The sequence below is a fragment of the Alligator mississippiensis genome, chromosome 1 (genome assembly GCF_030867095.1).
Source record: "Alligator mississippiensis isolate rAllMis1 chromosome 1, rAllMis1, whole genome shotgun sequence".
Lineage (NCBI taxonomy): Eukaryota > Metazoa > Chordata > Crocodylia > Alligatoridae > Alligator > Alligator mississippiensis.
Genome location: NC_081824.1, coordinates 144,016,017 through 144,043,377, shown reverse-complemented (window position 1 = coordinate 144,043,377; position 27,361 = coordinate 144,016,017). Strand labels below are relative to the sequence as shown.

The 27,361-nt window shown below is 43.7% G+C and overlaps 1 protein-coding gene across 2 annotated transcripts in view; it reads left to right on the top strand.

Annotated features, from left to right (window-relative positions):
- The window catches only part of RNASET2 (ribonuclease T2), a 48,310-nt gene that overhangs the window by 8,357 nt on the left and 12,592 nt on the right, over window positions 1-27,361 (top strand). For both annotated transcript variants that reach the window (XM_014596840.3, XM_006261053.4), the window contains 3 exons: window positions 7,620-7,675; window positions 11,492-11,549; window positions 12,790-12,860. In XM_014596840.3, the coding sequence (XP_014452326.1) occupies window positions 7,620-7,675; window positions 11,492-11,549; window positions 12,790-12,860 (185 nt within the window). The remainder of the gene's footprint in view (window positions 1-7,619; window positions 7,676-11,491; window positions 11,550-12,789; window positions 12,861-27,361) is intronic.

The following is a 27,361-nucleotide window of genomic DNA, read 5'->3' as shown; positions in this document are numbered from 1 at the left end:
ATATAGATGCATAACCCAATTCCTTTGAATTAAAATATTTTGGTGCGTCCAGATGAGCTGGAACGTTTGCTTTGTGGAGCCTCAAAGGCTTTTTAGGCACTGCAAACCGCATGCAGCATATGTGAAAAGTTTCTCTGTGCTGCGTACTTTTAGCACAGAGCCAAAAACTAAATACCAGGAAATCCTGGTGTCTTTAAAAAAAAAAAAAAAAAAGAAAAAAAAAGAAAGGCGGGGTGGTGCACATGGGTGCAGCACCTGAAACCAGAGCTTGGCTGGTGAGAGCCATGCTTTGGCTGATGGCCAGGCTCTACATGCCTTGATTGCTGCCACTGCAGCCCCAGGAGGCCCCCAGGACCCTCACTAAGGCTTCTGGGGCCAGCTCAGGTGCTGGGCCCAGCCTCCCCTACCTGACTTGTGGCCATTTGCCGTGGCCCGGGGGGGGGGGGGGGGAGGGGCGGCATTCTCAGGGGACAGTAGCAGCACGCAGTGTTACATGCTGCTGCTCATTGTCCCCAGGGAAACTCATGTGTGCGCTTATGGGGATGCGCCCTTTGGGGGTGAGTGGGTATGTATACAGGTATGAGACAAACCAAAGGTGTGTTTTTTGTTGTGTTTTTTTTTAATTGCAAATTTCAAAAGAAACTTAAGTCTGACATTTTAATCAGATTGGTGAGGCAGGGTTATATGACCCTGTGGCTAATAAAGAAGACTGGGCTTAGGGCAGCTACCTCTGCTACATATTTGCAACAAAAAGAACCTGTGTTTGAGATGCTTATATTTATAGCTGTGTAACTGTGTATAGCTTTTCAAATGTGCTTTCTTGTATATGGGCAGCCTTTTGGGCTTCTCAATCCTGATGCAAGAATCAATAGGAAGAAAAGTGTGGGGACCGAGGGTCGGTCTAAGGCTATGGCCAGTAGCCTGGACTGTCAGGTGGGGTTTTTCGACAACGGAGTAGAGTTAGGCACGGAAGCGTATTGGTTTTATAAAGAAAGCTTTACTTACACTGCTGGTGGTCACAGTGCAGGAAAGAAACTTGCTTGAGATGCAGTTGCACACAAACAAACACAAGTGAGATCTCTTTTGAACCGCATCGAGATGAGTCGTCGATGTACGACTCTATGAACGCTTCACACGGGGGATACGTCAAATTTCCACTATGACGGGGAGTGGCTAGAAACTGATCAGGCCCCTATGTCCTCCTCCAAGACACACGCGGAGTTTGCTAGGCTCCACAGCGCGCTCAGAGTTCCCCACGAGATGGTTGTGGAGTCCTCCAACTTGGGCGGAAACTGCTCTAACCTTTTATACGGCTAACGAGCCAATTGCTAGCCGCCACGTAGGAATAATTTAGAATTGACCAATAGTGGGACACTAATTTGCATACGTGTGGCAGGAACTCTTTGCACCGGGGATTTCTCCCTGCAGCTGAGAAATCCACCATGCAAAGAAAGCTCCATGTGGCGGGAAAATTCCAATGTGCCGAGGCACTAAAAATCATTGGGTTATGACAAAAAGTAGCAATAGTGTAATGCAAGTAAATATAATACTAAACCCTTGTAAGTGAAGTAAGAGTTGTACTCCATAGTATTAAAGTGTGGAGTTGGAGATGACCTTTGACTCTGAGTGCTCACCTTAAAGCATTTTAGCTTACATCAGTGTGTTGGTCCATGTGGGTTGTACTGATTTAAATTGCAGTTTTTGGTGGACATCACTTATGCATATCTGGCATCAGGCTGGGCACTTGGACTAAAGCGATCCCAAAACAGTGGCCTTACAAACATTTTCTTAAGTGGATAAGTGACATAAACTAGATGCAAAAAAGGAATTGTGCAAAACACAGGCACTTGGCTGTGTTGCTACAGGTGAGATTAAGAGCCCATACAAACATATAGGGAGAAAGTCAGCAAGGCAAGGCCAAGGCATAAAGTGATACATGGCTGGCAAAGAACATGAAAATGGTACCAAAACAGCATTATATAAAATGTGTTAGAAGTGGGAGGAAGAACAAGTAAAACATGTGACCCTTGCTGATTGAGGAAAAGCTAATGACAGATTATGTGGGAGAAGACTGAAATATTCAATGGCTTTGCTTGTTATTTGATAGTTGATTTTTTTATTTTGGAAAAAATTGAAGCAAAGGTAGCATCAAGGGTAGCATAGGAACTCAGCATAGACTCCATATTAAAGAACTTGTGTAAGTTAGATGTTTTCATATCATCTGAGCCTAATGTGGGCTTTCCTTGTGTTTGTTTATACTGAGATGTTGGCATATCCCAGCCACAACAGGTCCAAGTCCACTCCATGCTTTCAGACTGATCCAAACCAGAAGCTCACCAGCAAGGATGCTTGTGTACATTTCTTTGGGGCCAGCATGTGCCACACCGACGGTGTTCATGAGTCCCTGGAACACTCAGTTCTCTGATTTAATGCCAGAGCTGTTGGTTTTGATGCTTGAGAACTGGTGGAAATCAGGTGAGGTTCCAGAAAACTGGAAAAAGGCAAATATAGTGTCCATCAATAAAGAAAAGGAAAAAACCAAGAAATTACAGTTCAGTTGCTCAAACTTGAATACCAGGAAAGATACTGAAGCATACAGTCAATCAGTTTGGAAATCCCAGTATCAACCCCCCCCCCCCCCCCCCAAACAAAACAAAACAAAACAAAAAAAAAAACCACAGAAAAAAGTGCAGGAAGGTCCACTGAAGCAACCGGAGGCTGGGTGCTTCATAGAGCACCCACCAGGGTGTCTCAGTAGCTGCTCCATGGCCCTGCTGCCCCAGCACCCTTTCTCAGTGTGCTGGAGCAAAAAGGAGGAAAAATCAAATGCACAAATATATATTTTTATTAGCACATGTCTACATTGGTTGCCCATGTCCCATGGGAGAGAGGGGAATCAAGATGGTTACAGATGTGTTTGAACACTGAAATATTACAGATAATTTTGAACACCGAATTAAGAATTGTGTTAGGTGATCTCCTTACAGAATTTTAGTGCAGTGAGTGGTTAAAAGAATCTTAATTTCAGTGCCATCTTCCATGTCTTCAAAACTTACTGATAGCTTTTTGTTGATAATCACATGAATTCTGGATCTGTAGTTCTAAATATCAGCTGTATTTTTTTTTTTAAGTACACTATCTTCCAACATGCAAGAAAATCTGTTTCTTCTGTCTTTTTCTTACCTTTTCCATGTTGCTTTAAGGAAGAAAATATCATTACTACCTTGCCTTCTAAAACTACTCAATGACTTAAAGATAATGAAGGAAACCTCAAAGTATGTTCTATTATTCATATCTGCATAGTGCTTTGATATGATACTCAGTGCAGATATTCATTGTTTATAAGTTTTGACATTGTGTACGTGTGAGAGAGAGAGGAATTCTGCTTTACTCAAGGTTCTTTAAGGTGGGTTGTACTCTCGGTGTGGAAGTAGGTGACCTTCATCTTAATTTTTGTCTCTTGTGGCTGATCGTATGTGTAGAAAAGATTTGTAGAAACAAAATTTTTATTCAAGGGTTTTCAGGATAAATGCCATGTCAGATTTCCTTTTGCTTCACCAAAGAGAGTGCAAAATGCTAGAAAGACAATATTATGCACGTGTGTGTTTTAATATATTGTGTGGTAACCTTTTGAGTATGAGCTCTCCTTTACTCAGTGAGATTAGAGAGGACAACTTTAGGATCTGTATTGATAGGTTAAGATCAGAAAGGTTAATTATGGCTCTATATGTTGTTTGAGTTCTTCATTGAAATGGGACATGGAATTTAATTGAGCAAATCCTATAGATGAAAGAAATATTCTTTCCCACAAAGAAGACATCCTAATTCGACTAAAAGTTACAGGGCTTTATAATATTTAAAGATGGATATTCTCATTTGGAGCAAAGTGAAGATGAAGGAAAAGGGAAGCTTTTATCATTGAACTTTTTAATTCATGGAGAATATGAAGCTAGAATGTCTATTTTAGGTATTGCTCACTGGTAGTATAGCTAATTATTTCTGGAGAACTGTCCCATTTTGTTGGCAAGTTTGTAGCATTTCTGCTGTTCATTGGGAATGTGGTAAACCTAAGAGAAGGAGGAACCATTTGTCAGTAGGGGTGCACCGATAAAGATTTTTTTGGACCAATACCAAAGGCTGATTATTAACCAGCCATATTGGCCAATACCCATCTGATTGCTGATATGCAGCCTAGCAGCTTGGAGAGCAGCATCCGACGGGTAAGTCTGTGAGTGGAAAGGGGCATGTGGGGGCGCAGATCAAGGCCCCCACAGTGAGGGAGGGAATGAGGCAGGGCAGGTGCTGCCTAGCCAAGGCGGGGCATGGGACGGATCTGCAGGTGGCTTATGCAGGGGCTGAGGGGTGGGGAGCTCCCCGTGCTGTGTGTACCCTTGGGGAGTCATGGGGGGATGTGCCCCCCAGATTGATGCATGGGGTGAGGGTAGGCTACCCACTGTGGCCTCTTCCCGGTGGGGGGAGGGCTGGGCTCAAGCTGTGTTCAGGGCAGACAGTGGCGGTGCTGGGAGGGAGGGCTATGGGGAAGCTACAGCCACTCCAAAATTCATGATAGCCCCCCCCATAGAACTTCTCCCAGTGCTGCTGTCACCTGCCCTGGCCCAGTCCCTCGCCACGAAGAGGCCAGTGCAGCCCCTGGCCCCAAGCCCATGGCGGATAACTTGCTCTAGCTCTGTACACAAATCCAGGGGGCATGTGCCCCCCATGCCTTCCCCAGGGGTGTGTGCAGCAGCAGGAGCTGCCCCCCTCCCTGTGCCCCCAGATGAGCTGCCTGCAGCTCTGTCCCGTGCTCTGCCCTGCCCTGCCCTGGCTGGGCAGCCTCTGTCTGTGCCCTAGCCCCATTCCCTCCCTCACCATGGTGGGGAGAGAGGTGGGGGGGGCAGGGGGGGCTTGATCTGCACCCCCATCTCTTCCCATCCGATTCAGCTATTAGATAAAAGTGCCAAAAAGTCCTGCTGAAGCACCTGATCTACAGAGATGTTGGGTGAGCCAGGTCAAACTAACGTGATGCTTCTTATGGGCATGTGTTGGGCTTGGTGCAGGGGTGCTCTGAGTTGAAATTAGAGCTATGAGTTTTTTCACGTCTGTAAAGCAGCAAGTGTGTCCCTGAGACAGGGTAATACTATATCCTGCATTTTACAGACAGGACTGAGGATGAGAGAAACTAAGACATTCCTGTGTCTGTAGTAGACTTAATCCTAGAGTGGTGTTTTAACAATAGAGTATTCTGCCTTTCAAGAGTAACGGTACTGTAAGGATCCTTCAGTGGCTTGTACTGGCATTTCATTTTCATTGATATGGTAGGAATGAAGTTATTTTAGACCAAATTGAATCTGAGCTGTATGATCTTATTGATAAACAGTTTTAAAAATAGGCAAGCCAGATCCTCCTTATATTTAGCTATCTACAAACTACATTTTAAGCCAATGTCTGCCTCGCGACACACATTTGCACCCGTTTTCGTGTCAACAGGAACTGCCTGTGTATGTCATGAAGGTGAATTTGTTCCTCATTGATCAAGATTCAGTGAATAGTGAATCTGACAGTGATCTGCTTTGCTAAATGTGTGTTTGACTACCTTGATAGTGCTGATTTGAAATTCATTTTGGAAAGCAACATTGTGCAACATCACTAGTAATTTGAAGATGGCAAAATACGGTTGATAATACTGCAGGGTAGATCAAGTTTCTGATACATGTGCATGGGTTCTGCAGGCAAGGGTGGGTGGGGAGCGGATTGCAGCTGTGCCCCAGCCCCATGCTGTCACCACCCCGTGCTTCAGGACCTGGCCCCAGAGGCTGCTCCCTGTCCACTTGTGGCCCCATCCCATCCACCTGGTCACGCACCCTGCCCACTTGGTCCCAGGCAGACTCCATGGAGACCCTAGGATCATGGGGTGGTAACTGTGGGTCCAGGGCAGAGCTGCTGTCTGCTCCCTCCGTGCCCCTGCCCATGGAACCAGCATCCGTTGCAGGGACATGTGTGCAATGGATTGTGCCTCTGCCCTGGGCCCTGGCCCCATGCTGTCACCATCCCAAGATCCCAGGGTCTCCCCGGCCCCATCTGCCCATCTTGCTCCTGGATGCTGCTCCCCGCCTGCCCATGACCACATCCTGGCTGCCAGGGGAGCAGAACCACTTAGAAGTGTTGGTGAGCTGTTGCGGGAGTGGGGTGGGGGGCTGAACCAAAACTCCCTATGTGGCCCATGGGCTCAAATAATTGCCCACCCCGGAGTTAACTGTTCAGTGCAGAAATATCCTGAGCTAGTTAACTGTAACTCAAGGGAAGATGCAATTTCCTGATTAGTTATAACTGACTGTTTTTTGGCATAGCCATCTGAAGGGTTTTTGATTTTGCAAGTCTTGTCTTTCAGGAACAATATTGTTTGTCTTTGCAGTGTTTAGCTAAATTCCTGTCAGGCATAAACTGACACTGGGTTTAATTGTTTTTTGTTCACTGGACTATGTAGATGGTAAGAGCAGAAAGGGAGCGAAGTGGCAGAAAACAGAAGAGATTCATACCACTTCCAGCTTTTATGCACACCATGCAGCTAGAGTAGCCTAGACAATTAATTTAGGTTCCTCGACTTTTTCTGCTCTTCTGCAGTATCTGAACAGCAGTTTGACAAAGTGCATCGCACCGTAATTAAGGCAGGCAGTGGCACATGGAGATTAAAAAGAAAGTGAGGTTTTTTAATAAAAAATTATTTATTTATTTATTTATTTTTTTGCATTAAGCTATTTGATGTTCGTCTGTCAAGCATCATAGGGAAAGTACAAAAAGAACATTTTGGTGTGCGAGCACCAAATTTGGTTTGTGACCAGGAGCATGTAATCTATTCTACAATCAATATGTATGCATAGAACATTGTTTTCCTTCTATGATTAAGGGTTTGAACTACCATTTTGGAGAGGGTTAAAACAAGCCATAGTCCTAAAACATGCCATACACAGTTAACTGAAATAAATGGAACTACTTCTTTCAAGAAGGGTTTGCAAGATTGGCATCCAAAATATTAACTGAGCTCATGGAGAGTTTCTTCATCTGTTGCACTGTCCACTTATTAGTGCCTAGTATTTTGGACAGATAATTATTTGGGTTATGAATGTTGGTGTGGTTCTCTCTGTTAAACATTATAGGAAGTATATACTGAATGTCAACTTGGATTAGCCAGCCTATATGGTACTGCAGTCTTCAGCATATGATTCTACCTCTTTCTTTTGTAACACAATACTGGCATTGCCCATTGACACGTACGAACTGTTGTTGGATTAACTAACAGTGCTGATGGCATCTCACAGAATTAAGTTCTCTCTTATTTTGGCAACTCTCATCTCATGGGAAAGGTCTGCTGATTGCCTAAATGGGAAACTACTGGGAACTGCAGGCTAGATTCTCATCAGATGTAAATATTTGTGACTTGATTTTAACTGAACAGAGCTACCCTGATTTATACCACCTGAGAATCTGGCCTTTCCTCCTTAATACATTTGTGCTGTGTATTCAGAATGTTTTTGTTTACCCCTTGGCATGACATCCAATTAACTCATTTGATTTCTGACTAAATATATCTGGCAAATATTTTGGATTTCTGTTTTCCTCAGATGAATATGAATGACTGTGATGATCCCCCACAGTTCTGGACAATCCATGGATTATGGTAAACACTTAAAACAGCTACCTTTTTTCTTTCAAACTGGATAAGAATGTCATGTTGGACTAAATTTAATTTAATTGACTTCATGGTTAAGAACCGGTCATGCTTGGATGGGTGAATCAGAAGTAACTCCATGCAAGAGTAAGTGAAAGAAGAATCAGTCTCTTAGGCCCAAAGTCAGTTGATTTGTACCCATGTAAATGCAGTAAATAACGATCATGATAATGTTTCCATGCTAAAGGATTTTAAGTTTTAAAGAGACATGGAGCAAAACCCTGGTCTTACTGAAGTCAGTTGCAAAACTCTGACCTCAGTAGGGCAGAAGGCTACCCCGTGGTCCAGTGACTAGAGCATGAGACTGGAAGCTGGAGTGAATATAAATCCCAGGTCTGGCATTGGTTTCCTCAATAGCTCTGGGTGAGTCAAATGACCCTTTTGAAAACTGTCTAGTGGGGATGAGGAAGTTTTAGAAGGGTTAGTGATTTGATTCTAGCTAGCACTTTCAGAATGATCATTCTAATATGTTCCACAAAGACACTCAGCAATTATATTGATTCAGTCAACTGTAAAAGGCTCTCAAATAGAACTAAGAATCCAGCTAAAAATGTCATCAGCTTTGTATGCAGTACAGCTGCCCTGAAGCTTCATTTCTACTTCCACTGCAGATTTGCCCAATAACATATATATTGCAATACCAAGGTTTCTTGTGTCTCTCCACAAAGTGCTGACTCTAACTGTAGCTTTATATAAATGCTTTCAGTAGGATTTTTAATATTTTATGGTTTATAAAATAGTTCAGACTAATTTAAAGTGTTTTCTCTTTTCCATCTCGCCCATGGAAACTCCAAATTCTAAGTCCAGTTGTAATGTAAAAAGCAAGTGCAATAAAAAAAAAGTAATTGAACGGTGTTCTCTGACAAGACTGTCAGTCATGCAAACTCACCCTGGGCTTTGAAGGCTTTGTTGTGTGCTAATTAAAATCAGAGGCAACTCAACTGAAGTCACTGGTGTTACACAACTGTAAATTGAATACAAAGGAGACTTGGACCCTGGTGGTCCAAGATGGGGAGCTTTCCTCCTCCAGCATTAAAGGTCTTGTTAGACTTCCTGTGACACATGCACATTTACATTTCAAGTTCTTCAAATTAAGTTCTTGGTGAAGCCTTTGCATTCCTTTGTTGCCTTTAAAAGGAATCTGGTACATCTGAATTGTTAGATCATTCTCTCATACCTGTGTTGATTCTGCAAGGTTTACCAGGTGTAATGATAAAAAACCTTTTATTTTGTGTCTACTCATCTGATCTAAAATACAGATCATGATCAGGTCTGGCTGGGGAAAGATGCTGTTTCTCATAGTGAGTTTTCAGGGTTGAATTGTATTTATGCATGAACTTGTCTATCTGGGATCAGGTCAAATCTGTTATCTTACTGAAATATTTAATCTTATACTCTTGGGGGTTCAGTTTGTCCACTCTGTCTCTTTATTGTGTGGTATATCGCAGTATAAGAATCCTGCTCTACCAGAGAGAAATAGGTAAGCAGTGTGTGGACACAGATGCATGATCTCACATGTGATGCGAGTTACAGATCACCAGGAATCCTGGTTTTCTCTGATTTAAAAAAAAAAAACCAAAAACCAAAATCCCCAATTTTCAGGTTAAAAAAGGTAACCCAAAATCTACATTTTTCCATAATCAAAATGAAATGCCACTATACATCTCTATCAATTAGTGGCATTTCATTTTAATCACAAAAAAACGTGGATTTTGGGTTACTCTTTTTAACCTGAAAATTGGGGATTTTTATTTTTTTTTTTTGTTACCAAAGAAACCCAGGATCCCTGCAGGTCACTGCAGGATAAGCTCTTTATATATCTCTCTCCAAACTTACTGAGGAAGTTAAGCTTCCTTGCTGTTTTGGGTGCACAGCATTTGTTAATGTCTCAAAACTGACTATGGTCTTGACTCTAAACATGGTACAAAAATTCATAGAAACTCGGGGAAAACATCTCTGAAAGGAAACAACTGATTATACTGTGCGTGAACAGTAGAGGCATGAAATACTCCATAAAGATAAGAGATTGGAAGAAACAATACAAGAGGTTGGGAAATTATGTAAAAACTGTGAACAGCATTACAGGTAGAACTCAAAGATGTTTGCTTACCATTTCCCAATCTTATTCTCATGCCAAGTGACTTGGTTAGGGTGAAATGGATTTGACTAGTGATACACATCTGATGAAACAAGCCACTACTTATAAATGCTTTTGCATCTCTTATTTAGTTAGTTTATAAGGTACAAATCTACTCTGCCTTTAGCCCTGCCAAAGCCATCCCTAATGCTTTATTTCCTTCTCATGCCATATGTTCTTTTTGCAGGGCTTAAGGGTGCTTGTACACTTGAGAATGTCTCGATGTACATGTGACAAAAAATTCCCTTTGTGTGGCTTAGTGGTATCATTACACATTACATGTACCTGAGTTTTGTGGGTTTTAAATGAATTTGCATCCTTGCAAGCTAAACTACATCCCAATGTAGTTTAGTTTGCTCCAATGTAATTTGGCACATTGCAGGCATTAGTCGTCTCACCTCCAGCTGTGGGAGAAGTAGGCAGGCTCCACGGTGAAAAAAAGGACCAGACCCCTCGCCACTTCTGCCTTCAGTAGGTTCCTGCAGTCAGCAGGGTGCCTGGGGCCACCTGGGACCAGGCTAGCTTGACCCTGGGGCAGCGCAGAAAGGCAGCAGGCGGGTGGCTGGGTTTGCTGGAGGACAGAGAAGGCAGTAGGGACAGTTCATGGGGTGCTGCAAGCCTGGGCAGACTGCTAGTTGGCCAGGTACAGCCCAGCTTGGAGGTGTCTGATCCATTGATTCCCTGAGCCCGCCTGGGCTTTCACCACCCTGTGCACCTTCCCTGCTGCCTTCTCCAGCCACCAGCACACCCAACTGCCTCCCTGTGCTGCTCTAGGCCAAACTGGGTGTGCTGGTGGCTGGAGAAAGTGAAGGGGATGGTGCAAGAGGCACTGGAAGCCTAGGTGGGCTAGGGGAAGCATTGAATCAGGCACCTCTAAGCTGGAGCAGGACCTGGCCCACTAGAACCCCACTTGGGCTTTCAATGCCCTGTGCACCATCCCTGCTGCCTTTTCTGGGCACCAGCCAACCCAGCTGCCTTCCTGCCTCCTTTCCGCACCACCCCAGGGGCAAGCCGGCCCATTCCCGGGCAGCCCCAGATGTCCTACCAGCTGTAGGAGCCTGCTGAAGGTGGTGACGGTAGAAATGGCAAGTAGGCTAATCTTTCCAGCAGAGCCTGTCTGTCTCTCCCATGACCAGAGGGTGAGCTGAAAGATTAATGGCCTCCTAGCCATGGGAGAGCTTCGCCAAAAGAAAAAAAAAAGGATTGGGCCCCTCTCCACTTCTGCCTTCAGCAGGCTCCTGCGGCCAGCAGGATAATCACATATACAGTAATGGAAACTGAAACAGTGAGGTTTCAATAAAAAAACTCATTGCTTCAATTTAGAGAGCATAGAATGCAACCCTAAGGATGAAACCCCTGTCACATGTATAAGCACCTTTAGTCAGGTAAAAGGCTAACACAGAACCCCTGGGCTGATAAAATTTGACTCAAAATAAATTTGTAATGAATACTAGCTCATTTCTGTTCATTAAAATTTTGTGGAAAGTGACATTGGTTTATTGCATTTTTATAGTTAGATTTCCATGCTATCATCTTGTAACTATGAAATATCTTGTGACATGACTTTTTCCACCCACTGTTTTGTAGTAGGGTTTTTTAAAATTTATTTTCATTAATTTCTTTCCTAGGCCAGATAAAGGAGAAGACTGTAACAGAACATGGCACTTCAATGTGAATGAGATTGAGGTATTTAAATTAAAATGTGAATATTGAGTGGAGTTGGATGCAATTACCTTTTGAGATGCTCATAAAATATCACTTTTGATATAGTCTGTCATCTGAGCTGGACATTATTTTTAGAATTCCTATTCTAACATCTGTTCAAATTCCTAGTCTAAGATCCATTATTTGAAGTCTGCTGTGCTGGTGAAGATCAACAACCCCTGCCCATCCACCACCACCCGGATCACACTGGTGTTCTCACTGGCTTGATTTGTATCCTGGCTTTTTCCAGCAAAAACTGGAAGAGCAGAGGCTTTGAGGTCCTTCCACCCTCTGAAGAAGATGTGATGAGTACTTCAGTTGAGAGGCCTAGGGCTCAGAGAATAAGAGGATACTGGCCACCTGCAGTTGCATTTTTCCCAGTAGCTTCAATTAGCAGTATTCCTATTAGGTTTCATCCTTTCAAAGCCATTTTCTTTGTGGGAACCCTGAAGTGAAGAAAAAGCTGTTGGGTCTGTTGCCCGCCCTTTCGCAGTTGTGAGGTGTATCTACAAGTATGGGTGCAAAGGATGCAAATTAAGGATGGCTGAAGAGAGAGACCTGTGGTGTATGCCTAATCAGATTGATTTCCTTTTTTGATAAAGTGACAGGCTCTGTGGATGAGGGGAGAGCAGTGGATGTGATATACCTTGACTTTGTCAAACCTTGACACTATCTCACACTAGTCTCCTGCTAAGCTAATGAAATACAAACTAGATGAAAGTATTGTAAGGTAGATATATAATTGGTTGGATTATTGTGCTCAATGAGTATTCATCAATCGCTCAATATCTAGTTAGGAAGAGTATCAAGTCGGGTTTCCCAGGGGTCTGTCTTAGGTCTGGTATAGTTTAACATCATCAGTTTAGATGATCATGCCTTGAGCAGGGGGCTGGGCTAAATGACTTCATGAGGTCCCTTCCAGCCCTACTTCCGTACGATCTTTCAAGTCAAAGAACAGAAGAATCTCTTCGCTAGTCAAAGTCAAATGTCTTATGAGGAGAGGTGAGAATTTCAAGTCTCTAAGTATAGAAGACTGAACATGAGTGTCATACTGCGTCAGGCCAAACTACTGGGGCAGAAGGCTAGGCACAGAATCTTTCAGCCTCTTAACAGCATGTTTTTGTGGTTGTCTGGCACATCTCTACCAAGAAGTAAAAAGGTAGATGGGCTGTGATTTGAGAAGAAATCTTTGTAAGGTGTATATTTTTATTATTATTTCTAGGATCTTCTACCAGACATGAAACAATACTGGCCTGATATACTTCATTCATCTCTAAATAGCACCCATTTCTGGTAAGTTCAAACCAAATGGGAAAGCATCTTGGATATATCTTTTAATAAGAACCATACTAAATAACTACTGTATGGAGAAGCCTCTGGTGTAAGCCACCAGATATCAGCTGGAGCTCTACAAAATACCTTTTAAAAACCTTAGTCATCCATAGTATCGATGTTTACATTCATATATGTGTTAATATTAATAATTGCATTAAAACATCTCAGGCCTCACTCCTCTAAAAGACTGACTTATGTCAGTATGGATACTCAGGGCATTTATAGATGTGCTCTGGAAGATGGGGTGGGGGGAATGCTTTAATTAGAGCGACTTTGAGAACCTCTAATTAAAGTGCCCAGACCATCATGTGTATTAGTGTCCTTGCACTGAAAAATGGTGGTAGGGACGCTTTAACTAAAGGTTGTCAAACCAGCTTTAGTTAAAGTGCTCCTATCACCATTTTTCAGCCCTGGGACGCTGATATATATGACGCTGGCATCTGCTGGAGCGCAGTAATTACCATGCTCCAGCAGACTTGATTAATCGAGTCTCTTCCAATGTGTTGTAATTGCAGTGTGTTGGAGCAGCCTCTCTGCACATGTATAGGTGCCCTCAGTCACTACAGTCATACTGTAGTAATCTGAACCCAACAAGTGTGTTGCATATCATGTTATGCGTGAACCTTTTGCATCTCTATTTAACGTTCTTGCACAGTTTTAAACATTCTTGGCACACGTCCTACGAGGGAAGGAAAGGAAAGGGTTGCCCTCATGTAAAGGCGTGTAGCTTGGGGGTGAGAAATGCAGAGTTCAGGTCTTATCAAACTAATATATATTTTTAAGACCTCAGTTTTGGTTGATAAAACCACTTGCGGACATCTAGACTTCCTTAAGGGTGTTTTATTTAGTTCTATCCAAAAGCCTGATTTTTGGAAAGAAAAAAAGCAAGCAATCATTGCAGCGAAAAAATCCATATGGGATCAATTTAAACGTTGTTTAACTAATAGATCTCTGCAAGAAATTCTGTGCGAGGAATCATTATTTAATAGTCTTCTAGTTGAGTTTCAGAGGGATCTGTCCTTGGTGAAGTGTTATTTAATATCTTCATTAATGATCTGGTAAAGCTATAAGTGAAGTACAGTTTGCTGGAACAGTAAATAATGAGACCTGCTCAGTTTCACAAATGAATCTGGCTCTTGCAGTAAGCTGGTTTAATAGAAGCATTGTGGATGTTAAAGAAGCTAAATGTAAGGTTGTACATCTGGGAACCAAGGGTATAGGTCATAGTGAAATGGAGGACTGTTTTGGAAAGGAGGACTACAGTGTGAGACCTGGTATTGTTTACAGGATAGATGTAATATTATGAATGGTGTTCTGCAAGGTCTTTAGTACTTGAAGTAGATTAAAATGGTTACCATGGTTTCCTTATCTCCTCTCTACTCACTCAGAGGTAAAGATGATAAAAAAGCCCTTTTCTATCTTGCTTCATTGTTAATGTAGTAACTCTTCAAGCAAGATGAGCTACATGTATAAAGCCTATGTGAAGACTTTGGATTTCTTGAGGGTGGGAATCTACCTTGCATCAGAGTTCCTCATACAAACGTGAAAAAGTGACAGAGTGTACCTGTGACTCCCTGTCTAAAACTTCAATCCAAAAAGTCAGTTGACTTATTAAGTGTTCTCATAGCTTCTCCCTAGCTGGATCCAATCTTCAGGAAGACTTAGCATTGCCCATCTAACCTGTGGGGTGAAAAGGTTGGGCACCCCTGGGTTAATACCATTTATGGGACTAGGCAGTTTCTGGGAGCAAAGGCGGGGGGGTAGACTGTGTGTGTCCTTTTGGTCCTTTCCTTTTTCTTTCAAAATGAGCCTGACACCTGCAAAGTCACAGAACTGGCACATTCTGTACTCTGACCCCTGGACTTTTAGGAGCAGGAGCATTTCAGATAGTGTGTGTAGAGAAGCCTGAAGTGAGAAATTCAAGATATGCTGGTGATTCCGATTCAGCATTTCTGAGTCGTAGGATGTCCGATAGCAGGTGTGTCAAAATTGAAAAATCCTGGGAATATGGCTATATATAAGAGTGGAAACTATTTTTTGCAATACCATAACAAGAATTGCTAAGGGCACACAATTGCTCCTAATTATAGGTTTTGTAAATGCAAGCTTTTAGCAAAGACCTTCCACATTTTTTTTATTCTAGTTTATTCAATACATGTTTCCTACAGAAGTTTTTCTTCAGGTTATAAACCCAGAACTGCAGTATGAAAAATGTAAAGCTGACTAAATTGATCTTTGTTGTTCAAGCTAAAAGAAATAAAATAATTTATATGAAGAGTAAGCATAGTAACAAAGAATTAGATTTTAAAACTCCTGATATGACAAATGCTATAGAACACTCAAAGACTGAATCAGTATTTATGCATATACATTTTTATGCATTTACTCATGATTGTGTTCCTGGCTTAGTGGGTAAGATCAGAAATGGTTCCTGCAGGATGGAAAGATACTGGAGGGGGAGAGTGTAATTAATACAGCAAAGGATGCATGTAGCAATTATTATTTTTGTTTAAGTTTCACACTCCGTCTCCATTCCTGGGGATAAAGCATAGACTGGTTTGACTTGACTCATAAGGACTAACAAGATAAAAGGACTTGAAATTGTATAAAATGACAACCTTAACACTGCGGGGAAGGGGGAGATAAGGGGGCAGGGAGAGAGAGAGAGAGATGGAGGCACTTGATCCAAGAATGGCCAAGTATGAAACTGACTCGGAGAGGACCTGGTCTTCATATGGAAGATACTCAGCCACCTGGCAAGCAGGGCATGCATATGAAATTTGTATTATTATTAAGGTTTCTTTATCTAAAATACTTTTTGTTCTGAACAAATAGGACTTGTTTTATGAGCGGAGGACCTCAGGGAATATAAATTGGTTGCTCTGGGCCTTTGTACATGCCACAAAATTGGCTTTTAAAGTGGATTAAATGCCCTTTTGCACCACTTTAATGGCATTGCTGTTTACACTGTCAGGGGCATATTGCACATTAAATGACTTAAACACCTCCGAGGTGTGTTAGTTTGCTACCTAACAAAGTACAAGAGCCACGGAGGGAAGCACTGGGCCCTGTGCAGCTCAGGAGCTGTGCAGGCAGCCCAGCGACAGCTGGCGCAGGCAGGCTCCACTGGGGAGAAAAAACAAACCAAAAACCAGTGAGCCTGATTTTTTTTTTTTTTTTTTTTTTTTTCCCCCTTCTGAAGCCTGCCTGCCTGAGCTGTGTGGGGACCTGGTGCTTCCTTCTGCAGCTGCGGGGGTGAGGGGTGTGTGCTCCCCTTTATGGCTGCGGTGCCCCCTGGGACCAGGGCGCTGCTGCCACTGGGTAGGGAAGCACTGCCCCCGCTGCAGCTCAGGGACTGCTCGGCCTGCTGGCACCTCGCCACGCCACCGCCACTGCCGGAGAGGCAGGTAAGGATCGGGCCTGATCCTTGTGTACATGCCATGACAGTTTACTTTGGTTTGATTCTCCCTAAATTCAAGCGGGGTTTTGAAAAACTACCACTTCAATTTAGGGAGAATTAAACTGAAGTAAACCCCCATCATGTGTGCAAGCAGCCTCTGATTTTAGTTCTTGGGAAGTTACTGCAGCGAATGATAAAACAATCAAATTGTAAATGCCTAGAGGAGAAAGGGCATTTACAATTTGCCCTTACAATAATCATCATCAGCATATAATTTCCAAAGCACTTTCACTTTTTGACAGTGTAACCAGTTCAGTGGATCAAGGGAGTGCAGTGGACATAATAATATACTTGGACTTCAGTAAGGCTTTTGATATAGTCCCACATGACATTCTTCTAAGTTAACTGAAGAAATTGTGGCTAGATAGAATTGTTGCTAGGTTGATACATAGTTGGCTGAATGACAGCAAGCAAAGAGGTATAAATGGATCAGTGTTGGAATAATAAGAGGTCTCAAGTGGAACTCCACTGTCTGGTGCTGTTTGACTTCTTTATTAATGACTTGGATGCAGGGGTAGACAGCCTCCTGATCAAGTTTGCAGGTGGCACAAAACTAGTTGAGGTTATAATTCCTTTAGAAGCCAAGGTTAGAACTCAAAAGGGTCTTGAGAACTGGGCTATAGCTGACAAAATGAAACTGAACAAAGATGTGTGAGTTGAGACAACTGGAAGAAAAAACAAACGCACAAATTCAGAATGGGAGGTAACTAGTAAGGCAGCAGCATTGGTGATTTGGGGTTTTGGTGGATCACTAGCTACTTGAGTGAGCAATGTGAAGTGGTGTCAAAATAAAGAAAAGAAAAAGAAAGCCAATGCAATTTGGGGCTATCATTATCAGTATGTAAAATGCACGAGACAATAGTATCACTACTCAGTTCTGGTTAGATCTTAGCTGGAATATTGTATCCAGCTCACTGTGTTTTGGGAAGGATGTAGAGAAACTGGAGAGAATTCAGAAATGAGAAACAAAGATGATAAAGGGGTTGGAATACAAGCCATGCAAGGAAAGGTTGAGAGAACTAGAAAAAAAGAGATGAAAACTGCTATTAGATTTCCCCATCAAGTGTTGGAAAGGCTTCCTTAAAGGAGTAGAAAAACAACTTTTCCCCTTTGCTGCAGGTGGCAGAACATGAAGCATGGATTTAAACTGTGGCAAAGAAGACTTGGATTTAATTTGGGAAATGGGGGTGCTTAATCTAAAAGCAGTAGAACAGTTGGATAGGCTACTCAGGGAAGCTGTAGACTCTTCAATTGCAGTTTCTGAGAAGAGGCTGGATAAGCATGTAACAAGGATGGTTAAGAGAGAGAGAGAGCAGCTTTTGTTCATGCAGGGGCTTGGACTAGATGACTCTTGGTCTCCCTTTCATTTCTATGATTTTAAGTCTGTTTTCATCTTGGAGAATAACTGTAGGCATTGGAATTGGATATACTGTACTAAAGTGAATGCTCTAAACTGGAGAAGGCTTCAATATCCCATTCTAAAGAGAGCAGATTGCAAGTGGTAGAGACCTGAGGCCAAAGTGGTTTAGTAGAGACAAAAAGAGGATCAGAAATGCAATTAACGCAGGAACTCTGAAACCTTTTGCTTAAGAATCTCAGATCTAGTGTAGGAAAAGGGGATGTGTTATTTTCAGGGACACTTTCAGTTGAAAATTGTTTTCAGGTTTGACGTAATCCCTTAGAGCAGGAGCTGGCATCCATGGCTCAGTGGTATTAAGTAGGGGCAGGCAATGGGGGCACTAGCATTGATGACCATTGGGCGCCCCTATGTTTGCTGTCCCTATACATCTCTGTTTGCCGCTATGCTCATTTTTCCATAGGCTCCCTGCAGCTCTCAGGCCTCTCTATTTTCTCTCTCTCTCTCTTTCTCTCTTTCTGTCTCTCTCATGCCCCTGTGCTGCAGCCACCACTTCTCTTTCCACCAAATCCATTGCTTCTGCCAGCCAGTGGCAATGGGAATTGGCAATGAGGGGTGGTGTGTTATTCTGGGTTTTTGGAAGCAGGAAGACTCTGTTCTCTTTAAGCCTTTATTGTAACAACTTACCCCTGACCCAAAATGGTCAACTGACTGCTTCCTATGGATGACACCACTTTTTAGGAATGGAGTTAACCCTTACTACTACATTTCCCTTTCTCAGGGGATAACTTGATACACACTTAGTTACAAAATGAACCTAAACAAAGCAAAACTATTGGTAAGTCTATTTGTTTAGACCTGACTAATTCACAGGTCTAATCTCTTTGGTGAAACTGAGGTGTGTCCAGACAACAGGTAAACAGGTGGGATTTTGTTCTTGATTCCTATGGAGAAGACCACTAGGTGTCTCCACCCAGTATGAACAAAGGGTATCATCTGCCCTGGCCTGGACAATACCTTGGACCCCTGGCTATGGGATCCAGACTTCCTGCTGGGAGGAAAGAGCAGGTACATGTCTTGAACCATGCCGGGTGTCATAGTTCCATCTCTGGCGGTCTTTAAGAATATGTCTTTCCCTGCACACATACTTGTTTAGCTGTGTGAGGTCAACTCGTATCCTAATCCTACCATTGGGTTTTGGCACAACCACCATCCCAGCACACCAGTGAGTAGGTTCTTCAGTTTTTGCAATTACTCCCATTTCCTCCATGCATGTTAGCTCTTCTTTAGCTTTGTCCATTAGTGGCAGTGGTACCCATCTTGGAGTAGTTAATGCATATGGACTGGCATCAGCTTTTTAGGCGTATCTGATATTCACCTGACATTTTTTCCTAGACCAGAAAAAATCGATGGGTATTTGGTTCTGTAGTACTGCTCCAAGGATTTCTGGTCTGCTATTTCATCTAGTTGATGGACAAGTTGCAGTGCCTGTATAGCGGGAAATCCACCTAAAGGCACAGCAAGATTACCAATCACATAAACTTCCTGGTCTATACATCTCTGCTTCAGTGTCATCTTTGCATTAAAGGATCCCAGTACTTTGAGGGTAGTATCTCCTGGTCCCCAGGAGTAAGGAGAATCCCATCCCTATGTGAGCTGTAGTAATAGCTGAAACTGCTGCTCCTGTGTCTATTTTAAATGTTATTGGCTGTCCGTTGAGCTCAGTTTCTGTCATCCAGACTCCTGGATCTGATGAAGACTCTGTAACTTCATCTAAAAGTACTGTGCAATCCTTTGCATCCTGTTCTGTGACAGACTCCAGTGGTAGAGTGACAGATAGAAGTATAGCGACCTCTCTTTTTGCATCGCCAACATATCTCTTCCATAGCAGGACACTGAGCATGACTTGGTCCTGGAGTTTGTCCACACCTGTGGCACTGGCCTCCTTTCCCGCTTGTTTACTGCTGTGGGCACTGGAGAGGCCACTTCCTGTATTTGTTGTGCCTGTCAGATCTACTTGTATTTGTTTGTAGTTCTTTACAGTGTGCATTGCATCCATATTAACTAATGCCTGACAGGACTGAGAGTCATTCTGGATTTCTCATTGTTGCTGTTTAACTAGTTCTGATTGGCGAGCCTGTGTGATAGCCTTCTGGAGCGGTAAATCAGGGTCCAACTGTAATTTTTGTGAGAGCTGTCATGAAGCCCCACAGCTCAGCAGTCCCTAATTAGCTCTTCCTTAAGCTCCCCATATTGGCAGGATTCAGCCATTGTATACAAAGATGTGATGAATCTGTCCACAGGTTCTGAAGGCTCCTGTTTACTGATGTTGAATCTAACTCATTCATGAATCGAATTTCTCTTGCCCAGAAAATGATCAGTTAATGCTTCTATCACTGCAACGTATTGCTTTTTCCCAGCATCTGTAAGAGGCAGTGACAGCAGAATTTCATCCACCTGATCTCCCATAGAGTAGGTAAGAGTACTCACGTAGTAAGCTTCCAGCTGTTTGTCCAGGCCTGACACTTCCCTGAAGTGATTAAAATTCTTGATCCATTGAGGCCATGTTCCAGGGGATTGGAAATCAAACTGTTCTAATGGTGCAGCACCTGCATGGTCTCTGTAGCCAGCCTCAGTGCTGTGCTGGGCTCTGCTGCAGGTAGAGGTGCTTGGTCCTGCTCTGCCCTGGATTTAGCTGCTCCTAGAATCAGATCTCTCAGTTGGAAATCACCTGTTTGATTTCCTGTTGGTGGCAGGATTCACCACTTGTGACACCATGTATTACTCTGGGTTTTTGGAAGAAGCAGGAAGACTGTTTTCATTAAGCTTCATTGTAACAACTAACCCCTGACCCAAAATAGTTCCACTGACCACTTCCTGTGGATGACATCACTCTTTAGTAAGGGAGTTAACCATTACTACTACAGGTGGCACCAGCAGTGGTCGCAGTCATGGGTCATGAGAGTGACAGCTGTATTTGGACTGGAGCAGCAGAAGGTAGCTTGGAGCAGCAGTGGGAGTGTCAGGGTTGCAATCAGCAGCCTGCCCTAGGACCCAGCTGCCTTAATTCAGCCCCTTTGCTCCTTAAAGGCAGCTGGTGCCTGCTTTAGGGGGAATTTAATGAAAAGCAAGTTTGGCCCAAATGTATGAGCCTCCAGGTTCAACTTGTATGTAAGGAACAATCCTAAGACCTAGCCTACAGCAACTGGTCTGCATCTAATTCTCTGCCAGTGCTGCCAATCTCTATAAAATGCTGTAGATGGGAGTGTTTGCAGCTCTTTCATTCTGAGCCCAACAATATGCTTGTTTTGGAGCCAGTGGATCTGTGCACTTCTCCCAACAAATCTTACATGTCTCCAGCTCAGTCTGCCACACATTCCTGTACCTCAGTGCTTCTTCCCAGTAGAGCAGTGCAGAATAAAGTTCCTGTGCTGTGCTGAAGGAAATGAAAGATCCTTGTATCATGCCTTCATAGATTCATAGATGTTAGAGCCGGAAGGGACCTCAATAGATCATCGAGTCTGACCCCCTGCATAGGCAGGAAAGAGTGCTGGGTTCAGATGACCCCAGCTAGATGCCCATCTAACCTCCTTTTGAAGATCTCCATGGTAGGGGAGAGCACCACCTCCCTTGGGAGCCCATTCTAGATTTTGGCCACTCTAACTGTGAAGAAGTTCTTCCTAATGTCCAGTCTAAATCTGCTCTCTGCTAGCTTATGGCCATTATTTCTTGTGACCCCCCAGGAGTGCCTTGGTGAGTAGAGCCTCATCAATTCCCTTCTGTGCCCCCATGATGAATTTATAGGCATCTACAAGCCTTTCAACCTTCTCTTGCGGAGGCTGAAGAGGTCCAGGTGCCCTAATCTCTCCTCGCAGGGTTTGGCCTGCAAACCCTTAACCGTACAAGTGGCCCTTCTCTGGACCCTCTCCAGGTTATCCACATCCCTCTTGAAGTGCGGTGCCCAAAACTGGACGCAGTATTCCAACTGTGGTCTGACCAGCGCCCAATAGAGGGGAAGTATCACCTCCTTGGGTCTGTTTGTCATGTATCTGCTGATGCTTTGCTGATGACTTCATCACACTGACGACTCATGTTCATCTTGGAGCCCACTAAGACTCTGAGATCCCTTTCCGCTTCCATGCTGCCGAGCAGGTTATTTCCTAGGCAGTAGGTGTGCTGGACATTTTTCCTCCTTCCTTCCTCTGTAGTTGAACCACACCAGTTGTGCCAGTTTTGCTACATTTTAAGGCTGTCAGCAGCACCCAGGATTTCACCCCTAGGATTTGTGCATGCCAGTCAAATTACTGTACCTCTCCCTAGTAGCAGAGGTAGTCAGCTAAGCATTTTATTTGAATGATAAACATGTCTATGTAATTTAAACTTCTGCTTCCTCTAGCACCCACTGTTCTTCATCAAGGCTTTTTTGAAAAACGAAACAAAACAAAAAAACAGCCCCTCTTCCTGTGAAAGGAAAGAGGTTTGTGATGATAGTTTATTTCTGCTTAGTACAAGGAACTTGTCTCGTACTTGTATTCAACCTAAGCATTGTGGTGGCTGAGGGCGGTCTAAGGCTATGGCCAGTAGCCCGGACCATCAGGTGGGTTTTTTCCACGATGGAATAGAGTTAGGCACGGAAGCGTATTGGTTGTATAAAGAAAGCTTTACTTACACTGCCGATGGTCGCAGTGCAGGAAGAAAACTTGCTTGAATTACAGTTGCACACAAACACACAGGGGCGAGATCTCTCTTCGAACCGAGATGAGTTGTCGGTGTACGACTCCACGAGCGCTCAACACGGGGGTACATCAATATTTCCACGATGATGGGGAGTGGTTAGAGACTGATCAGGCCCCTAAGTTCTCCTCCAAGACGCATGTGGAGTTTGCTAGGCTCCACAGCGCGCTTAGAGTTCCCCACAAGATGGTTGAGGGGTCCTCCAACTTGGGCGGAAACTGCTCTAACCTTTTATACGGCTAGCAAACCAATCGCTAGCCGCCAGCTAGGAATAATTTAGAATTGACCAATAGTGGGACACAAATTTGCATACGTGTGGCGGGAACTCTTTTTTGCACTGGGGTTTTCTCTCTGCAGCTGAGAAATCCACCGTGCAAAGAAAGCTCCATGTGGCGGGAAAATTCCAATGTGCCGAGGCACTAAAAATCATTGGGTTATGACAAGCATGAGCTAAAACTTAAGTGAATTGACCTTGCCTTTCTTGCTTTGAACCACACAAAGGCAGAATGAATCAATTTCATCATCAAACAAGAAAGAAATTGGTTTCTCATTTTTCAGTAGAAATCTTAGCACCTGCAGTTTCCATAGCTTCCTAAATCCTTCCGTTTGCATCAAGTGGAAGAGATGAAGGTAAAATGTTGTGTTTCTATACTGAACAGTTAGAAATAATTCGATATTTCTATGTGTCTCCATTTTTCACATAGCTGTTCTGTTGAAAATGGGTAGCTTCTCTTTAGGAAATGGCATATGAAGCTTTTATTATAACCCTGGATACTCCCTAGGCAGTTGTACTGGATCTGAAACTTGGATCCCACATACTCATCATCTGCAGGAGTTCGGTGGATTGGGCACTAAGGCACAGGGTTGACAGCCCAGAGGTCACAAGTTTGAGGCCATAGCAGAAGCTCTCACAGTGTGGCCCTGTCAGATTCCAACAAATCTGTGAATTCTGCTAAATATCCTGTCACAAGAACACAAGAGGGAAGAAAGGATGGCAGGCAGTGGAGTGTAGATACTGTTTCTCCGGCTTCAGGTCTTTTGGCAGTGAGGACAGCATACCCCAATTGCCACAACAGCCTGAACTTATGACCAGCTCCTCTTGGCCCTCCTAGTAGCTGTTGCAAGCTCTGACTAACACGGATGCTTTGGCCGCTTCAGTTTACTGTTTCCTTTTTTCGGTTGCACCTGACAGCGAATGCAAATAACACAGTTTCTACTAAACCAAAATTCTTAAATGTTGTCTGTCATAGCATATCTGCAGAAAAATAAACACTATCTGTGCATATGAACAGACCTGTCTCCTTACTTTTCAGCTTTCCTTGTGAGTAAGTAACTCAAAGGCAACTTGCAAAAGGAAAAAAAAAAGTGCTTTCCCTCTCCTCTGCTGCTTTGTGATGCATAGAAGCGATGCAAGTGCCAAGGGACAAAAAGTAGGGCATCTGAGAGAGGAAGTAGGCTTTGATCAGCTGTTAGAAGCTTTTTGTATCTTGTGTTGTGCTGACATCTGTTTTAACACCAATGACTCACAAAAGCTTGGAAAAGATTTCCTTGTGAAAGATTCTCAACACTTTCATCCTTTTGATTAATGTGTTAGAACTCAATGCTTCGAGCTATGACTGAATCTCCAATCTCTTTGAATATTTTAGTCATAAAAGTACTATACTGGATTTCTTGCATTCCTTTCTATGGTAGTGATGGACTTAATAATACAGTAGATACAAGGTTTTGGAACATCTTCATTGCTTTTGAAATCTCTCTTGATCTAGGCCTGCTAATTATTGACCCCACAGAGGTATTCTGGGAATCAAGGAAGGCTTGGGGAACCTGTCCCATCAAATTAGGTGCTTGAAAGAATTGGGGCCTTGTTATGCCTCACACTGTGAGCTACACAAATGTTGATTTGGTGTTAGTGCTAGTTTGAGTTTGACATAGGCACACTTCAGACCACTGGGAACCTGGTGGCCTAAAAAGTAAGAATCCCTCCTTCCCACCACCACCATTCTGAGCTTCTCTCTACCCCCAGGGCTCCCTCCCCATCCCCTCTCACTTATGGCTGCCCTGCACTTTCTGTCCCAGGGGAGCAGGCAGGGAAGGGTAAACCTGCAAGCAGCAGGAGTGGTGTTAGTGGCCAGACTGGCAAGTTAATCCTTCCCTGCCTGCTGCCCTGGGACAGACCACGTGGGTAGCCACAAGTAAGCAGAAGATGGGGGGAGGGAGGGAGGTCAGTGAGTGGAGATGTGGGGTGCTGGAGAAGGTAGGCAGTGGGCCCGATCTGGGCCATCGGGGGAGAGGGGGCAGGTGGGGTATTTACAATAAAGTTGGGTAACCAACTGTTCCATTTTTCCTGGGTCAGTCCCAGATTTCAGGTGTTGGTCCCAAGTGCAGGGCATAGATTAAAATGAATGCCCTGGGTGCAGGGAAGGAGTGCAGTGCCCCAGGCAGCCAGCTGGGCAATCACCACAGCTGCTCTGCCTGCAGCATGCCACTGTGCCTCTACCTCTTCCTGCAGCGTGCCCCTGATTTGGGGGGGGATGGGGAGGAGGGGGGCAGTATCCCGGATGTCTCCATATTTCCAAACAGGACAGATGGAGGGCCACTTAAGGAGTTTTGGTGTGCTGTTGCAGGCCAGGTCAGCGTTCCCATCCTGTTTTCCCCCACCCCCTCTGCCTTCCCCTGCTCGCAACAACTCACCAAAATTCTTTAAGTGGTAGATTACTGGAGTGGGCAAGCAGGTGGGGGGGGGGGGGGGGGGGTCCATGGAGATCAGCCTGGGATCCCCACAGGCGGAGCATGCTCAGCTGGGTGGATGTAATGGGGCTGCAGGTGGGCAGGGAGCAGCTTCTGGGACTGCATCAGGTCAGGGCTGGGATTGTGGGGTAGTGAAAGCATGGGGCTGGGGCCCAGAGCAGAGCCATAATCTGCTCCCAGCACCGTGATGTGCTGTCACTGCCCTACAGTCCTGGCCCTGGCCCCAGCTTCCTGTCCTGCTCCCAGATGCCAATCCCTGCCCATCCCCGGCCCCATCAAATCCGCTTTACTGAGTGCATCCTGCCTGCTTTGGGGAAGTGAATCTGGCTGTAGTGCTGCCCCAGCCTGGCTGTGTGCAAGCGGGCAGTGGCACTGGCCACACGTGCTACAGCCTGGGCTGTCCCCTGTGCCTGGACCAGGTGAGGCCGAAGGACACACCCCAAGCTGGATAAAGTCCCTTGGCGAGCCCACTGGCTGTACTTTGCCCACCACAGCTTTAGTGTAACACAAGCTGGGTAACATGGATTAGAGATGATTCTGCCCTGGAATGGTGTAGCTTTGAGCTGCTTAATGAGTGCTTAAAACTAGTTTCTGGTGTTAACACGTGGACAATCCAGGTGCTGCCCAAAATTACCATGCAACAAGGCCCCTTGTTTAAATACATTTAATATCAATTTTAATATTGAATGCAAATAAGTGAGTTATAGGTAAGGCATATGAAACCAAATGATCAAATGTTCATTAATAACAGAATTTTTAATATTAAATGCAAAGAGATTAATATTAAATTTACTGTATTCTAAAGTCTTAAAAGCCTCTAATCAGTGGGCAGTCTATCAGGGGAAAATAGAATTCTTACTTACTGGTAGATTTAAAAACTAAATTTCAAAGAAGCATTCATCATGGTTCATATGCACATAGCCAGTTCATCAAGAACTAATTTAAGGCTGAAAGGCAAGGATTCTTAAGTAACCCTGGACTTTTTTTATACTTTATTACCTGGCTTAACTTCAAAACCTTGCTATAAAGGGCTAGAAAATACAGAAATGTGTCAACTACATTATTTCATCTTTAGTATTAATATGAACTCTCTCTAATGTGGTTACTGAATGTACCGTGCTTGTTATCAAGCAGAGATATAGGCTATTGAAAATTGGCATAAACTGCATCTGCCCTAAACTGTATCTAACTGGTATAAAGCTACTAAGTGACTTCAAGTGACCCTGAGCTAACTTCTCTTAATCTTTTTATCTTGCCTTCTGAACCCTTCTTGCCTAAGACATTTTCTTCCATGTTCATTTCCTTTGTCTCTTCTTCTTTTACACTAATTTACCATTAATCAGTTTAGGGTCAGCTATAATCTACATAGTATTAGCTTAGAAGACATCACTAAAACTCATATATTAAAAAAAGTTTAAAGTGCTAACACTTTTAGGCAAATTCTTCGTTTTAACTTCTGAACATAACTTATTTCACCAAATATAATTTTAATGTGCATCATCAGCGGCAGTGGTTGGTCCCTTGATTTGAGGATGATGGTTTTTTAGTAAATAGGAAAGTGATTGGCAAGTTCATAGGTGACTGAGGGAGGCCAGTCCAGGATCCACCTGTTCAGCTGCAAATGTGGCAAATTAGATCTGGGAGGAAGGAATAGATCCTGGTGATGTCAGGCTCTTGCATCTATCTGCCTCCATAGTGAGGGCGGGTATGCTTAAAGTAATCAGTGTCTTGTCATACTTCATGGTGCCATTGGGGATGATGCAGTGCTCAAGTCTCTCAGATATTAATGTTTATATTGCATTTCTTCAGACTGGCCTTCAAGGTGTCCTTGAATCTCTTCTTTTGGCCACGTCTAGAGCAGTGCCCATTGCTGAGTTGGGATTATAAAACCTATTTTGTGAGCCAGTTGTCAGGCATCCTTGTAACATGTCTTGCCCAGTGGAGCTGGTGCTGTATAAACATGATTTGAATGTTGGTTGTGGTTACCTGAGCCAGAATGCCAGCATTTGTTCTTTTATCCTTCCAGTTGATATGCAGGATTTTCTAGCATCACTAATGCTAACATTCTAAAGCTTTCAGGTATTTCTGATTTGTCATCCAACTTTCATACTCATACAACAGGGTAGGGATGACAGCAGCCTACTAGATGAGAAGCTTGAT